The following is a 17,986-nucleotide window of genomic DNA, read 5'->3' on the forward strand; positions in this document are numbered from 1 at the left end:
TATAATATATATAGTAAAAACGTTAAAAATATAAAATTAAAAAATAAATATGTTTTAAAATTACACATCTCGCACATTTTATAAAATATTCATGAAATATTAACTATTGAAAGTATTATTGTACAATACTTGCAAAATCACGTAGTACACGATATCTTTATTTAATTCTGTTTAATAAGTTATTATCAATATAATAATAACAATGCAATATAATAATAACAATCCAATATGATAATTTTCTTGAAATAATATTTTTAAATTAAATAGATAATTAACTAAGGACTCCTGATAATGTGAAATTAAATAAGTAACGAACGAAAAAGGGAGCATTGAGAATGCTACTCGATTATCAGTCCGTTTAACGTTCTTTAATTAGTAATAAGACTATGATCATTTGTCAAAATTTCACTCGGATCTCTTCGTGTGAAATACATTGCTTTTAGACCATTCAATCTGGAAACACTCATCTGTGGTTCGTTCGAAAACGCGAGATTATTTTAGCAAATAGAGACTTGCTACCGCATCGCTGAAGATGGCTCAAAGTAGAGCCGAAACACTCGATGAATTATATATTATATCCTATTACTAATTAATGAACATTAAACGGATGACTTAACGGATAACATTGACAACCGCGTTACACTCTCAATATATGCCCCCCTTTTTGCTTGAAATAATTTTCAATAATTCCCTATGTGGAGCAACTGATCAAATTCTTCATTCAATTTGACAAACTTCTAACATTATTATACTCTAACGTTGTAATGCCATATTTTCATGTATTTTGTAATGTTTCCGTACAACGAGCAACAAGATTTCAGTAATTACGGTTTCAATAATTACGGTAATACGACGAGTTAATATAATGATGGTACAAGATATAAATTATGAATATTATGTAACGTCAGTCATGAATCTGAAACATTGTTCGATATTAATATTATTATCGCGAATACTGTTATAAGCTTGGTCAGCACTATAGTCAGATTCACTCGGCTGCTCCCGCCAAGGTTGAAACTGACATTAAATGTGCTCGCCAACTCGCGGAATACTTGTCACTCTTGTTACGTCCGCCTCGTGAGAGAGACATTAATTAATTAAATTCCTTCTGTATTGTGGTTGTTCCCAACTTTCAACGTAATCAGACAAATTTACTCGTGCGCGCGTTTTGCTAATTGGAATGTCGTATGGCCTGATGCATCGAGGTGGTGTCGTCCGATTCGAGCAGATACATACTGGTCAGCTTGCCATTGAAGGTGTAGGGTCCCATATCGAGGCTGTTGAGCGAATCATCCGGCCTCTTTGCCGGCTTGAAATTCGCCTGCCACTGATAAATAGAGGTCGGCTTACCGTTGTTCACGAAGTCGGCCGACAGGTTGTCCAGGTTCGTGATGGGACTGTCGGTTGGCTTCTTGCCAGGCTTCTTCTGCCACTGATAGACGGAGGTGGGCTTGCCGTTGCTTATGAAGTCTATAGGCAGTTTGATGAAGGGATTAACGGTCTGCTGAGAGGCCGGCTGAGGTCGCGCGGGTCTCACGTGTAGCTGCTGATGCAGCTGGACTAGTTGCGGCACGAGGGGTATCTGGGGCTTCAGGGAAGCGCCCGGGTACGTAGGCGGTTGCGAGATGTATCCGAGACCGGGTACGAACATATATGGAATGGGCGGGAGTCGGATGTAGAAGATATCGCTCTCTTGGTATCTCCTAGACGCGCCCGACGATCTATCCTGCGTCGTCAGCTCGGTGTTGTCGTTGTAATCGATTTCATACGTGGGCACCCTCGGGTAATGCAAGATATGCGATATCAGAGGATAGTCTACGAACATAGCTTTGTGCTTTCGTCCTTGCACCCGTTTCTCATCCGCCTCATTCTCACGTGTCTCCGATTCGGAAGTTGCGAGATGATGGACCGTATACTCCGGGGTTGATGGAGTCTCTTTGATATTTTCCACCGTTTCGTTTCTTTTGTCCGAACCGCCATCCAGCGTGTTCAAACGATTCTCCGTGGAAAGCGAAAGCGCTTTTTGGACTTGAGGGATTAAGCGGTCGTTCAGAGTGTTTGGAAAAGGATTTGCTGCCACAAATCCGATTATAGGTATCAACAGGACCAGTACCATCGTGTGGGGTCTGAAAACGGATAAACATGCCTTTGTAAAGATATCAGATAGTGTCAATGTATCTGTGCATTTGAAAGTATTTGTGAAACCGGATATAGACGATTGTAAATTTGTAATAAGTATTTTTTATTATAAAATAGAACGAGAAAACCATAGATATGGATGAGGCATTAATTTCAGATTGTTTATTGTATCTAGATAATTCTTGTTTCGTTAATCAAATAATACACCGAAGTCTTTATCTTTTTTTTTAAGCTTTAGCAATTGCAAATTATTAAAAGCAACATATCTTATTAGTATTGTTGGTTGAGGTAATATATATGTATTTATTAAATTATGTGTATAAAAATTTACTGAAAGTGAAACATAATTATAGATTTAAAGCTTTCATCGAATAAATGGTATTAAATTTCGTGGAAAAATTAATATTACAACATTCAATTAAATTTAATGTCCGTTCAGTGGCAATATTTTAAGCGTGTAATGCAAATGTTGCAGTTTTATAGGAAAATAATAAATTAATTCATTTATAAGAAAATTGTTAACACACAATGAATACATAATGAATACCAATTCAGTCGTCACATTAGCGTTATGATAACATATTATCTTGTAATTATAATAACATTAGAAGTCGTTTTATTTCAGCGAGCAAGAAATCTGCTGCTTCATAGCAAGTTAAATGTCTCACGGACATCTTTTCGTTCTGAATTCAACGGAGCGAGCAAACGAGCCAAAACAAATTGTCCGCTCGTTGGGGTGGATGTCCTTTAGGAAAGACGCGTTTCCTGTCTAGCTATACGCACACCATTATCGGATCTCCTTATTCCTCATGGCTGCGCGCGCGAATTGTACGTGTACATCTGACGTCGAATAAATCACGTCCCCGTGCGGAGCGGCGAGAAAAAGGGTGGGCGGGCAAGAAAGGAGGTAAGGATACAAACGCGTTTGCGACGACGCGCGTCGCCGGCGTTTCGACGGTCCGTGCCTTTTGCTCGCGTTGCGGTATTTCCCCTCTTCCTCTCGCCTTACCCCGCGGCGCAATGGCGAACGAAACAGGAGCACCAAGAAGGGTAATTGAAAGCGGGTTATAAAATCGTCGAGTCACGCATTCCAAGCCGCGAAGTCCTCCCGTGCTCACTCTCGGGAGGACCTTGCAGAAGGTCGGCTGACCGAGAGCGCGCAGAAATTGACCCGTCCGCACATTTGCCCCTCGGTGAATAGTTCCAACTAATCGTGAGACGACGTTAATTGCTTCTTTCTACCGTGGCTATCCATGGACTTTACGAGGAAGCGCTTTCTAAAAATGTTTTGAGTATTCATGTGCCTTGTAGGTATGCTCTCCCAGGAAAAAAATTTTTATATATAATTGTACACAAAATATATCCATACGTGTCTTCCTTCTCTTGTACCTCTGCTCGTATATAAATAATAAGAAGAATAATTAAAAAAATAATTAGAAAATTAACTTTCATATTGTTTCTTTCACAAAAAGTAAAATTGTGTGATTAGATTACACAATATTCTATATATAATTATATTTTATACACGATTATAACATCTATATATGATTATATACGGGCAACTTCATTTTTTGTATAAAAAAAAAGATGCGAAAATTATCCTTTTAATTATTTTTTTAATTCTTCTTATTATTTTTCTTGTATATACGAGCAGAGATTATACAAGAGAAAGAAAACATATATGGATATATTTTATATATGAAAAATTTGTCCTCGAGTTATTATGTACTTTAAACTAAACTAAACTTTCGCTAAACACGAAATATACGTTAATAATTCATAAAACGTCATAAAACGTTTATGATCGAATAATGCGATGTGCTATCTTGAATTACATCATCTCAGAGCCTTCCTCTTTCCTCTTTACGTTCTTCAGTTTATCTTTTATTCTCTGCCTTTTCGATCAATGTTCAATGGTCATTTCTATTCAGACACTTATCTGTCGCTTCGTAATTTAAGCCTACGATACTAGAAATCGCTCTCCGAGATCTCGGACGGAGAAAAAATTGACCAATCATATTTAAATAATTCGGCAATTGACCAATGCGATTGGTTAATTCTTTCTCCGTCCGAGATTTCTAGCATGGTGGACACAAGGCTTTAGAGAAAATGATAGCTCTTTCAACGGTCATGTTAGCACTATCAATACAATCAATACAAGTGTAATGATACCTGATGATGGTCTGTGAATAAACGTTTATCACGCAGCCTTAATAACTCCATCATTATGGAGCTCGTTGACTACTGATATAGCCGGTTATCTTTTTTTTTTATTTGCATAATTTGTTTTTGCAAGTTTCTTGATTGTAAACTTAATTTGCATTAGCATCAACAAGAAGACTGTTAAGAACCGATAATCTTGTAAAAATTCCCATGATTGTCAAAACTTGAACGATTAGTTTATAATATAATATTGTCTTTGCGATTTATTATTATCCTCATGTTTTTTTATAGATTGTACATTTATGACAATATTCGATTTTATTAATAAATACTGCGCTGCTATTATTTCCATCCGCGTTTGATTATCTATGCTGGTGATAATTACAGGAAATGCAGATTCGCAACAATACACGATGTTATTGCATCATAAATATGTATATTTATTTATGAAGCATCTAAAAAATAATAAATTATAAATTACCGCATATACATATAAACTATAATTATTTAGGCATTTATATCGACGATCGAAAATTTTATGTCGGTAGTCGATAATAACATTCTTCAATTATCCACCGAGGCTACTTGAATAAACACAAAGATTTATCCAGAACTGATTGCCTTTAATTGAACCTTTATCAGGCATAATTTTGGCTCGGATAAATTATTTACATTTTGTATGTTGGAATGCAGTTATATAAATTATATTATACATTACCAGCAGATAATTGAAGAATATCGATATTATCGACTATGGGTATAAATCGTTTAATCATCAACGTAAAACAATAAATCCATAATTTATTATTATACATATATTTCATATAAACATAAATAGAATGTATATTTACAACACAACAATATTATATATATCGTCACGAAACACCTTTTTTCCAATTATTATTTGTACGGATAATCAAACTCGGATGATAACAATAAAATTGTAGTTTTTAATTAAAATTAAACAATAAATTTGAAATAATTTTTCAAACTTTACTTTTTATTAAAGAAACAATACAAAAAATTATTCTTTCAGTTATTTTTTAAATTCTTATTATTTTTCCTGTATATGCTACACATATATAACTATAATTACTTTGTTATCCAATTATGTACAATAGAAATGGCAAGTAATGGTAACTTAGATATCTTAACGTTATACTTTTAACGTTACATTTTTAATTGAATTAATTTACAAGCTTAAATTTAACTGTTTAAAAATAATATATTAATGTTGCTGCTCTGAAAAAGTTGCTAACTTTTTTAGACTGATTTTGGAAGAAAATAAAATGTAATATTTCTGAAATAGTCTATAAAAATTTAAGTTTCTTATATAGGAATAATATAACCGCGATATACCACATCGATGTAAGAAATATTTGTCTAACGGTCTATTAATTCTGTAACTGTTAATTCTGCCATTACCAATTAAAGTGTGCTGAATCGTCCATTGCGGACAATCGTTATCGTCATTGAAGGAATTTCATCGACTCCGTAAGTTTCACCGCGATATGATAAAGCACGATTGTCATAATAATATCCGAATGCTGCATTCCGCAATTGTTTCTAAATACCGTTTTCTTCCATCGGTGCATAACCGAAGCTTCGTTTTATTTGCAATCATATCACGCGCTTAATACACTCTCAATTCACGCCGACGTATTAATTAAAACGCAAAACGCGGTATAAAAATATGTTACCGAGTCATTTATGAATTACAAGGCATTTCTCCACAACCATCTGGACTATTTTCCCAATGATATGTGTGGATAATACAGATACAATTAAGATAACCAGAACTAAACTCGATACGTTATACGTAATGTATACCGTTAATGTATACTAATTTTTCATCGCTCGTATTACGCACTGTACGTTACGCGTGCGGACCGTTATTTCCCTGAAACAAAGCACCGGTATGTGTCACTGTGAGTGCTACATAATAATGTGTTATTTCTCTCGTGGCATACGTGAGACCACGACGAGCATTACAAACGTTCGGTTTCACAAAACGCACACGATTACGTTACGACGCGCGCACGTAATCGAGATGACACAAAAGTAGTTATCTTAATTTAATGGATTTTCATCGGAATTGGTGGACGGGTCGCGAACAGATCGCGAATCGCTTTATTTCCGATGAAGACCTATTCGCGAATAGCTTGTTAATAAACAATTTGCGACCGATTATTTTTAATTCGTTCAGCCACCGTTTGCCAGCAGTTTGTTACAAAGTCGCTCTAGGAGCGGTAAGATTAAGAAAAATGCGACAGATCCAACAAATCTAGAATGAAGACATTGATCGGAGAATCGCGTGTGCTGCCGGTAAGTGGAACGTATCATTTTGCTATCAATGACACCTGGAGACACTTAGCTTGTGTATAATCTAACGTAGAAGAAAACAGGAAAACACTTATCGCATTCTGTCACATATTACGATTAGCTTTTTCTTCTCATTATTTTCCCCGCGCCGACCTATTTTTTTTTCCTATCTAATCCGTTTTCATTAGACGATCCGATATAGTAGAGCAACGAATCCAACTTTTGACAAACTTGAATTATTACATGTATCATTTTTCTGTTACTGCAGTTTTCATAGATAATCACCGAACGCTAGCGCGGAGTAAGACGAGGAATCTGGTCTCTTCCGACACGTCCGGTGATTACTTATCGAAGCGTACGCATGGCTTACTCTGGCGGAACGTATAGCCACTCGAAATTAACTCCGGTCAAATTGCCACTGTTCGCCAATACGTCCAATGACAGTGGTCACTAAACGTTACCGTGTATACAATCGTACCTTACGCGTTGTATCATTATATCTCGCGCTCCGCTTCTTGACAAAATAGATTCCCCCATTTACTCCGGCAGCCTTCAATCTCAACGGAAGGAGAGAGTTATGGTATCGAGTGATGGACGTGGCCGGGGATCCCATTGTTGACCCGAATAATTGCATATTAAATCGCACCTATACTCCGCGAAGCGGAAACGGGGCCATTTTTTTCACTCCGAGCGAAGGAAGATGTTATGTCCGGTGAAAATCACGTAGCCCGATCTTTCTTTTCTTCTTTTTTTCTTTTCTTTTAATCGTTTGCTACACGTAACTAGAGAAATGCGAACGTAACGGCGAGAAGCCGAATGACTACCACGTTTTCGAAACGTCTACTTTTTAAAGGAGAGGTACGAAATCATAGGACAAAATCATCTATCATGTTCCTTTTAATATCGAGTCAACATATTCGAGTCATCTTCTTTTATTCATTTTCTGATACGACTAGCTAAATTTTGATTGATCCTTTTTTTTAATTATGATTTTAAAAAATCAGTTTTTTAACAATTTTAATTGTTCGTATAACTTTTGATAAAGTTATAATTTTTTAAGAACGATAAAATCATTCATTTTTGAAGAGATTTAATAGAATTATAAAATTTTGTTCACAATATTTTCCAGAGGAAAGATTATTTACAATATGTCGGTGACAAACGGTAAAAATAATTCATCCTAATAAATCAGCATTTATAATGGACGATTAAATTCACAGCTAAAACTCGAAAATGTAAACATATACGACTGAGAATGAAGAGGTCAATGGTGTGGCGATTCAATTTTATAATTGGATAAATTTGGATAAATCATCATTGACGCGTGTCGCTTTTTGACATAAAACACGTAGGAAGAAAAGATAGCTACCACGAGATACTCGTTCTTATTCGCTGCTTCTTTAATCATCCAATTTTACGCTACTGATTTTAGCGCGATATGGCGATACAGCGTGGAATTTCGCAGGATGTAGCGCGGAAGCTTGTACGGTGATTCATAGGCTATTGAAGAAGTTTTTATTTTGCAATAAATTCTCAATATATCCTACATGGTGCGTATCCTACATAAAGCGTATCTGTCAATGATCTTTGTGCAGATCGGTTTTAACGATTTTGGTTAAGCGAGATAATCTTCCGATTAATCATTTTTATGAAATTCGATTATACGTGGATCTTTTTTATTCTGACAATAAATATCGTACATGTGTGTATTCTGGTGTTCCACAGACCTAATTACCGCTAGACAAAAGTAGTTACACACAGTAATATTTCCACTTTTGTACCCGGCAAAAAATTTTTCATATATAATCATATATAAATTCTTTCTCTTACATAATCTCTATTTGTATATACAAGAAAAATAATAAGAATTTAAAAATAATTAAAAGAATAATTTTTGCATTATTTTTTTAAATTTTTTATAAAGCTTGAAAAAATGAGAAAAAATTATCCATATCTCATATAATTGTGTATAAAATATGATTACATATAAAATATTGTAAAATCTAATCTCAAATTTAATTTTTGTAAAAAAAGAATACACACAAAAGTTATTTTTCGAATTATTTTTCAATTATTCTTCTTATTATTTTTTCTATATACACAAACAGAGATTTATACAAGAGAGAAAAAAAACATATGGAGATATTTTATATATAATTATATATACTCTTATTATATAAAAAACTATATAAAAAAAATTTTTTTCCCAGATAAGTAAACCAAGAAGAGAGACGAAGGATACGATATTGCCTATTTAGAATCACCGTTCGGCTCGCACGGCGATTCTAAACAGGCGATATCTCCTAATAAGCAACTTTACAAGGCTCTCTAATAATTACACCGACAGGCGACGAAGGACTTTGCGAGACTGCAGGTGCTTCCTTTCAAGATTACAATCGAGTACGAGCGAATCCGCATCGTTCGCCGTACTGTTCGCAATTGTTACCTGCGAATCGCATCAGAAAACCCAGATTTGAGGAATGCCGATTGTCCGCGCGCCAACAGTACCCGATTGTTAATTTCGGAGTTTAGCAGCACGATCTGCAAGTAATTTCACGATATAATGAGATTGCCAACGTATCACGACGCCGTAACCCATATCCCGAATGTACCTTTTCCCAACTTGAAATAATTTTAGTTGCACAAATTATTTTGACGCACAATAACGGTTTAGTAAGCACTAATCGCCCGTTAGAAACATCGACTTGAGATTCCATGAACCTGGAAATAGGTATCTAATTTTTTTACGATACAAACTAATTTAATGTGTACATTCTATTTCGAATAATAATTATAATATTATTATTGCATTGTCCACTTATAAAAAAATTTATACAAAAGAAGTTATTCTCTATATATGTAGTTACTATACAATCAAGAGCATTAAAACCATCCGGTATTACGCTCGCATTTACCAATAGATTTGCGATTCTTGTCGGTTCTTTCACAAAATAAAGCATAATTGAGTTGTATTATTAATGATGTCTGGGGAAAGGTAATTTTCTGAAATATTATAGAGAAATTTGATCGCTGAATGCACGCGGCATGTGATGCTCTCAATATTGTACAATTGTGGTTATTGCTACGATCAAATCTACTTTTATAATGTCTATGCTATTGCATGTAGGCAAACATCTTTGCGGATCAAAGTCAAGATGTTACTTTATTAAATTGTTCATGTGAGTTACTTTATATATAACGATCATTTTCTAGGCGATTGTAAAAAATTTTCTTTTTCTTTATACTCTCGCAATAATTCTCATAAAGTGCCAGTTTTTTGCATTAATTCGGTATCGATGACGGGAAACTGTATAGCAAAAGATCGACAATAGTCGGTCAATGAGAAAAACAGAGAGACGATGATGAATATTTTATAAAACGATATTTTATAAAATGATGGATTTTGTTACAACTATATGGAACGCATTATGCGATTAGAAGCGGCTGGTCTCGTCAAATTAGTCAGTCTTTACATTAGTTAATCATGTACATGTTTCCTAAAATCAGATCGCAATATGCAAATGTGAATTTATGATCAATGAAAGCAGATAAAAACTTACTTAATATTTTTCTTTTTTAAAAATTCTTATTTTTTATTTACATTTAATTGCATGTTATAGAAATTAATAGAGGAAAGTGCCCTATTATGAGATAGGATCCTAATATGAGATGGCGGGGTTTTTTCATGGTGGGATCAACAGATAGTGCCTATATAGGGCCTTTTAGCTTAACATATCTCATATTTGGATCCTGTCTCATAATAGTGCACTTTCCTCTATAAACGTATGCAATTAATAACTGAACCTTAAAAAAAAGTAAATCTTTTATTATATATATTCTTATGCAATATAATTTTTTGTGAAGTAGGAAGTTAAATCAAGTCGGTTCGTGTACGTTCTAATAATTTTCTCAAAACGAACTTCTATCAAGCATATCATTAACAAAAAAAGTGCTGTCCAACGAGCGAATTATTCCATTTAGCGCGGAACTGTAATTCCGGCATGAAGCAATAATCATCTTAACACACCTTCATACTTTCATTCATCTTTTACTTCTCATCCAAGTAGTTTGTAAATAATGTTACATCTTTCGCGATAAATCTTCTAATTGTAAAACCAAATAATCTTTTCCAACTCTTCCAATACAATCAAAAAATGAATTCATGCATGAACTTTCGTAAAAAGAATCTGTGAAAAGAATTTTTTTTTATTTTCTCAAATATAACGCGAACTATGCTTCTTTGACGCGCGTAAATTGACATTTGATGAGTCTTGTATTAATCATTGCTACTGTGTGGCATTACAAATTGTCAATTCATTAATTATTTCGGCGAGAATCCTGACCTCTTCGTAAGTACCCATCTTTTTGCGAAGATAAACTTTATTTATTATTTTTTATAAGGATGCGCAAAACATTAATGACACAAAGCAACGGTATATTTGTAAACGATCTTATGCACGAATCGATTAACCTAGATAGAGCAACGATTTGTGTTTGTGTGCATGTGTTTTAAATATGTCGTTTTTTAAGATAGAATTATTCGAGAATTTAGATTAGCGGCAACATTGTTAAATTAATATTCGCATATATTTATATATCAAAGTGTAGCATTTACAAGAGTCGTTTAGACTTACGATATGTGGATTATCTACTTCAAATTACTGCTGTGAGCCTTTTATCTGTCTCGTAATAGACATAAGTTAAAATGGAAACAAAATTCTTCCGAATCTATTAATAGTTACGTCATTACCTAAAATTATTTGCAAAAGTTATGATATCGAACGATTTCTTTTCTACTTTCTTCAATTGTTAATCTTTATTTGTTCAAAATTCACATCTCGCCTCAATATACATTGCACATATACATTTTCTCATTTCCTAAATCGTTGGCGATTTATCAAAACGTAGGTAACTCTCTAACTCGAGAAAAAATCATTTGATGAACGAAAGAAAACGTAAAAACTGTTAAGAAAAACTATATTCGATCGATGACGCAAGCACAAACTTTGCCGAAGCTTGTACTTTCAATAAATTACTTCCCATTTTGCATTCCACATGAAATAATTACATTTTTTGTTATACACCACTCCCTTTCTTAAAGATCTCGTATTTCTTATAAGTTCAAGGATCGCATCTTACTATCCTAGATTTCAATATCACGAATGCCGCACGAAGTAACATCCAATTTAAAAATCAATACAATTTATTCTCATGTCCTGCTATCTAAAAACTTTCACCTCATTTCCAAGCCTCTCACAATCAGTATTCGTAGAAGGAAATCACATTTCTGGAAACGTATCGTCGTATAAAATGAATTTTGGGATTATATATGTATCAAGCAGAGAAAGTTGTTTGATGCACGTATGTAATCCCAATTGACATTACTTTACGATAAATAAATTAAAACAATATCCCCTTCCCTTTCGTGAATTACGCCGGATTGAATTACTTCCGCGTAAAAAAGTCAAGATACAGTTCTCGATAGTCGAGTCGAATTTCGAGAGTACATAAATCGCGAAATAATCTACACCTCGTTTTCCAGATGCTGCACACGGCAGCAAAGTAATATGTTCGAGGCACGAAGCGCTTCCTTCCTCCGCGCCACCGCTACCATTGACTCTTGGCGGCTTACCGCAAGAAATTGACCATTTATTACGAGCGCAGTTATTTACATTTGGAATCTTTAAGAGGTGAAATTTAGAGAACTCTAATCCCCGAACCCCCCGAACCGGTTGGCCGTTTCGTTGCAGTGCATAGCGAATGCGAAAATCGTTCGGATACACGAGCGGGTTTTTTTACGATCCACCTCACGAGCGAACGATCGAGTCCGCAAATAAAAGTGAGCTTTTGCATTATTCTCATAGGTGAAGAACGACGATTTGCAAGGGAAGCAGAGACGATTGTCGAGGAATAACTTGGCAATAATTTTAGGCGAATGCATGAGTGAAGACACAATAGGTCAAACTGCAGGGTGCTTCGAAGAAATGTTAACACTTAAATGGAAGTAATTGAGGGCTATGTAGAAGGCTTAGAGCTCTGGAGACCACCCGGAGAAGATTCCAAGAATGTGTTGACAATAGTGACGAAGTGGAGAGAGAGTATTCGAAGACAAAATACATTTGTTACTGTGATATCTTGGATGTTATCAGTTCTGTTTCTCCAAAAATGTTACTTCCATGTAAGTGTTAACATTTTTTGCAGCACTCTGTAGAATCTGAGATCATTTTGTCGACTGGTGAGTCGTCCGACTAATCAGTCAGATTGGTCACGTTACACTAACGTTACCTTGCAGCGTTGAAAAAAGAAATGAAACGGAATAATTTATGGTTGTCTTGCAACCTAAAATATGAATTAAATATTAATAATAATAGCGTCGCGGATTCCATCGTGATAAAGTTAATAATTAGATTCGGTCAAACTTATAGAAACGGCGAATACACGGTGTCGCGTACAGTTGATCGTGAGTCAAATGATAGCGACAGTGAAACAACGAGAGAAGAGGTGACTTTTCATTATCATTCGCGAGCGGCACACGTCGCGGAGATGTCGATCGCCAAGTTGATTTAAATCAAAAGAATTCTTCGCGCTTTTCCCATGCTCGACCAGCTGTGCGGACGGATCGATGGACATTGCGCGAATACCAATCGATGGAACGGCGATAGGGATCGTGATCGACATAACGCTAATGCGGCGATCACCCGCGAAAGGTCGTACGTGATCGCACTAACTTCTGTACGCGGATAATCGCGTGGGTGGCATCGTGCCGATAAAGTCTTTTTTTTTATAACGATAAAAACGCGAAGATTATAGTGATGTAATATGTAATAAAAGCTTTAATGAGTCTCACTTGAAACGTTACACGCTGTTAAATATTAAAAGGATGAAATTTAAACCAATACCTTGTTATTGGTCATACCATGTGTATCAAAATTTATTATTTTAACACAAAAAAGTATTATTTTAACTCCATTGATTTAATTAAATTAACGACATATTTTTCCTTTTTTTTTAGTAGGAGTAATGGCAACCTATAAAAATGGTTAAAAATGACTCAAATAAATAAATATAACTTAACACTACGAATTTAACAGTCTAATTTTAAGTTTAGCTGTTAAATTATTGTTTTTGTATACTCGATCATGTCCTTCCTTTCGGATAATCCATTGACATATTTAAATGAATTAAATAATGACATAAATAATCGGTGTATGTCACAGATAACAATCTTGGACTTTGTTAAAAATTGCATGAGCCAGACTCGCGTGCGATCGAAGCAACCAGTCTATGATTTGGTCGACTGTCAGTCTGAGGGTGACACAGATCACACAGACATTTCAGTTAACAAATTATAAACTGATGCTTGTAAGATAAATAAATATATTTAAATCGGAGTTTAAGATTCGTCAAATTATTTAAGCGTGTATTTAAAGCGTTTCCTCTTTCCGCGAGCTCTCGTTTAAAAGCTTTCATCTATCTCGCGATCTTATTTTCTTCCCATTACTTTTCTATTATATTATTTTTTACGCCACGTTAAAAAATCCGCATCGCGTATTTCGATCGAGGTGATCCGCGTGATCCCAATTTCACGAAATTTCCGCGCAATTACCCCGCAATTAAGCATCATGATCGTGCGTTTCAGAGCACAATCGTTTCGTTTCGAAATTCACATTCGAGAAATTGCGAAAGAAACTCACGCGCGTTACTCACCGCGTATGCGAGTCTCGCAGGCAAAACGATACGATGGATAACGCGAAGGTCCGTCCCAAACGTCTCTTCCTTTCGTTCGCGGATGCAGCAGCCCTTTCCAAGATACATTCGAGCGCCCTGACCCTCCTCTCTCTCTCTCTCTCTCCCGATCCCAACGCCTTTCGGACAGCTGAGCGCGCGGGGCTACTCGCAGGGTGTCGCACAAATTGTATCGCACAAGTTCACCGACTCCGTGGGTCTGCGATCTGCTATCAGAATGTGGGGCTTTTCTTAAGATCGTCTGTACTTATGTCGCTGCCCCCACTGAGGCAAACGTTGTACCCCGAGAGCACACGCTACTCGGACGCTTCTTGGGGTCCGAGGAGAGTCTCACGTCTCCCCCCTAGAACAGGACGACACGCACGTCGGCGTATACGAACGGCACACTTTCGTTCGCGTTCACACCTCTTTCGACGCTTCACTCTTCCTGGCGCATCTTCACTCTTCATGACACTTTTGCTCTTGATCATGCGTCCGTAATGATCGCAGGCCCGTATACGAGCTGCCGTTGAATTGTTTTACCAATGAATCCACCACCCCGCCGAATCCTCTTGACGGTTTCTCGACAACTCGCTCTCCTTTCGTCAATTTGACGTATACGTGCGCGCGCGTGTGTGTGTACGCGTAAAATATATTTATTAATTCATAATTATACTATTAGCTTGTTGTGTTTAGCTCCCTATCCTTTTTCTTTTCACTAAATAGCCTAATTGTGAGATTCGTTTTAATTGCTTTGCTCTTAATGTTAATCCCTTTTGAAAGGAAAGGAAGAATCCTCGGAAGAATCCCATTTTGACACGCCTATCGTGTCAAGATAATAAAGCGGTAAGGAACAATCTTGAGGAGTACAATTCAAGGCCGTTCCTCTCGAAGAAATCCGCACAATTTTCACGTTTTTTTTCTCTCTAAACTCTAAGCTTTATACATTTTATGTTCAAATATACATCAGATTTACATAATGTAAGTTTTTTATTTTATCGCTCGCATCGTCAGCAGATCAGCGGGTACCTTTTCATTCATTGGCTCGTTACCTCGTTCGAACCAATTTAGTTTTCTTTTCGTGATTAATCATCGTGAAGTCTTCGATATTGTGCCTTTACTTGATACTCCTTGATCTCAGTATTGACTTTCTCCGCATTCTCGCTATATCAATAGGTACCGCTATTGCTACTGTACACGATCTATTTTACAATGCGTATAGTGGCACGTAGAGTGGCATAGAGAGGCTAACGACCACGCTTTTATCTGCTGCTTATATTATTTTATTTTGAACATGTAAAATACTTTCAAGAAGGAGTGCAAAATTTAATCAGTTTAATAAATAAATGAAATACAAAAATAAACTTAAAGTGTGGAAACCAAATACGTAACTTTTACTACGTCAGTGAATAATTAACAGTTATTAACATTATAAAGATAGCCAGTTAAGTCGAATAAAAAATCTTTACTGTTAAAATTTCAAAGGTACTAACTACTTGCCTCAAGATTTCCTTAAAAATAGCTCGAAGATTAATAGACGGTTAGCGAAAAATTACACAGTAATAAAGAAGTGTTAAATCAAGACTTACATGCTCGTATATACATATGCAAGAATCTATAATCTTGGATATGAGATTATATTGCGTTAAACGAAGAGAACTTGCTTGAAGTCATTTATATAGTTCAACCGAGAAAAAAAAAGTTTAAATAAAAAATTAAAATTCTTATATAAGAAGATTATCTTTTCTTTCTGAGTAGAGCAAAAGATCTCTCAGTTTCGCAAAAACCGTAAGAGCGGTTAAGTCAGTAAAGTTTACAGTTCACGGTGCGAATATATTCGTCGTGTGAAATTCTCGTTGGGGAATACCGTACGGCGCGACACTCGTATCGAAATAGCGAGGCGCCGTTTCTGGTTCGTTAAACTTTCATGAAGGCGCGTAAGACAGAAGAGTGGTCTATAAATCCCGGCCGAACGAGATGATGATGAACGATGATTGGTAGCGAATCGGTCTCGACCGAGGAATTGTGTATCGAGATTTGCGTCCGCGATCCGTTTCTCTAAAGTGCCATTTCCGCACGTGCCGTTCCGCGTTTGCTAAGAAATCGCGCGTTTATCAGTCACAATCTAATTTTCTAGAGTTGCAAATAGAGTTTTCAGCCAGAAATTATCGCACACTCAATTACATCGACTCCTCCGCTTGTCGTCGTTGCGCATTTACGCGAGGAATTTCTAATCTTCGTGACAACGAATGCTGCGAAGACAGCGAGAATAACAAGATGATTTCCTTGGAAATATTTAAGTAGTTAATAATTTTGCATTTCTCCAACATTTTTATAATTTGATAATCCATCAGTTTTCGCGTAAAAATCGAATGCAACGCGAGATTTAGTCTCAAGACGAGTGCGAGCAGAGCTATTCTCGTTAAAGCGAAGATCGAACGTAAGAAAATGTCGATTCATAACTGGGAAATTGCACTGTTAAATTTGTAATGTCAAATTATACTCAATTTGAATCATTTCTAATCATTCCTGTAGGTCGCCACTGCTCCTAATCAATATGTCGATAATTTAACTAATTGTAAAAATGTAAAACGATTTTAATTTAACTAAATCAATGAAGTTAAAATAACACTTTTTTATGTTAACATAATGAATTTCGACATACATGGTGGTTAAAAATAGCAAAATGTTATTTATCTCAAGGTATATATTGATTTAAATTTCATCCTTTAATATTTAACAGCGCGTGTTTCGAGATTTGCATCCGCAGTTTGTTTCCTCAAAGCGCTTTCCGCACGAATGTTCGCCGAGAAATCTCGCGTTTATCAGGCACAATCTAAATTTCTAAATGGAGTTTCTAGCCAGAAATCATCGTGCGCTAAATTATATTATATATTCCTCAGCGCCGTCATTGCATTTTGTCGTAAAGAACTTCTAGTCCCCGTGACAACAAATGTACTGTAAAAAGCAAGGCTAAAACAACTATTAGTAATAATTATTAAGTAACTATTTAAATACAGATCGTTTTCAACATTTTTTTATCACAATTCGATAGACCTATGCTTTTCGGCTTCCCATACACGCGGTAAAATCGCCGAAAATCAACGCTGAGATTTATCAAACACGAGGACGCGTGTATTCGTAATAATCGGGCGCACCAGAGCTATTCATTATAAAGCGGAAACCAAACGTATGTCCGTTTAAAGTCTAAACTAAAAAAGAATATCCATTTAAAGTCAGATTACACGTTTCTCCGACACGGAATAATAACGACACGCGGTTCGTAGCAGCTTTCGACCGTGTACCAACGCGACGGACGCGTGATCTCCGGCAGTGGATCGCATACCTATCCTAGATCTGGAAAAATCTAGTCCGCTGTATTTACGGGAAAAGCCACAGGAGTGACTCGGTTTCTCGCGTGAAACTCGGATAGCGTGACGTTATTTGTATTTTATTCGATATACGTCGCGTCGCCGCGCCGTGCGGCTCGCGTCGGTCAGCTTAATCTAGCGGTAAAATAATACGCGAGACGCGCGGATATCTCGCGATGAGAGAGACGTGCAAGTACCGTCTCGCGGAGATGCGACCGTCAAATGGACGAAGTCGAAATCCGTCCGCTTTCCAAATACGCGGATAA

General features: G+C 36.1%; 1 protein-coding gene across 1 annotated transcript; it reads right to left on the reverse strand.

Moving 5' to 3' along the window:
• On the reverse strand, positions 1 to 14,639 carry LOC139814615 (uncharacterized). Its single transcript, XM_071781022.1, has 2 exons — positions 14,332 to 14,639; positions 1 to 2,126 (listed from the first exon to the last, which is right to left on the reverse strand). Exon 2 carries the CDS (start codon positions 2,114 to 2,116, stop codon positions 1,172 to 1,174), a length of 945 nt encoding a protein of 314 aa, XP_071637123.1. The 5' UTR covers positions 2,117 to 2,126; positions 14,332 to 14,639; the 3' UTR covers positions 1 to 1,171.
• Between the last annotated feature and the right edge of the window lie 3,347 nt (positions 14,640 to 17,986).

This window comes from Temnothorax longispinosus, chromosome 6, assembly GCF_030848805.1.
Source record: "Temnothorax longispinosus isolate EJ_2023e chromosome 6, Tlon_JGU_v1, whole genome shotgun sequence".
Taxonomy (NCBI): domain Eukaryota; kingdom Metazoa; phylum Arthropoda; class Insecta; order Hymenoptera; family Formicidae; genus Temnothorax; species Temnothorax longispinosus.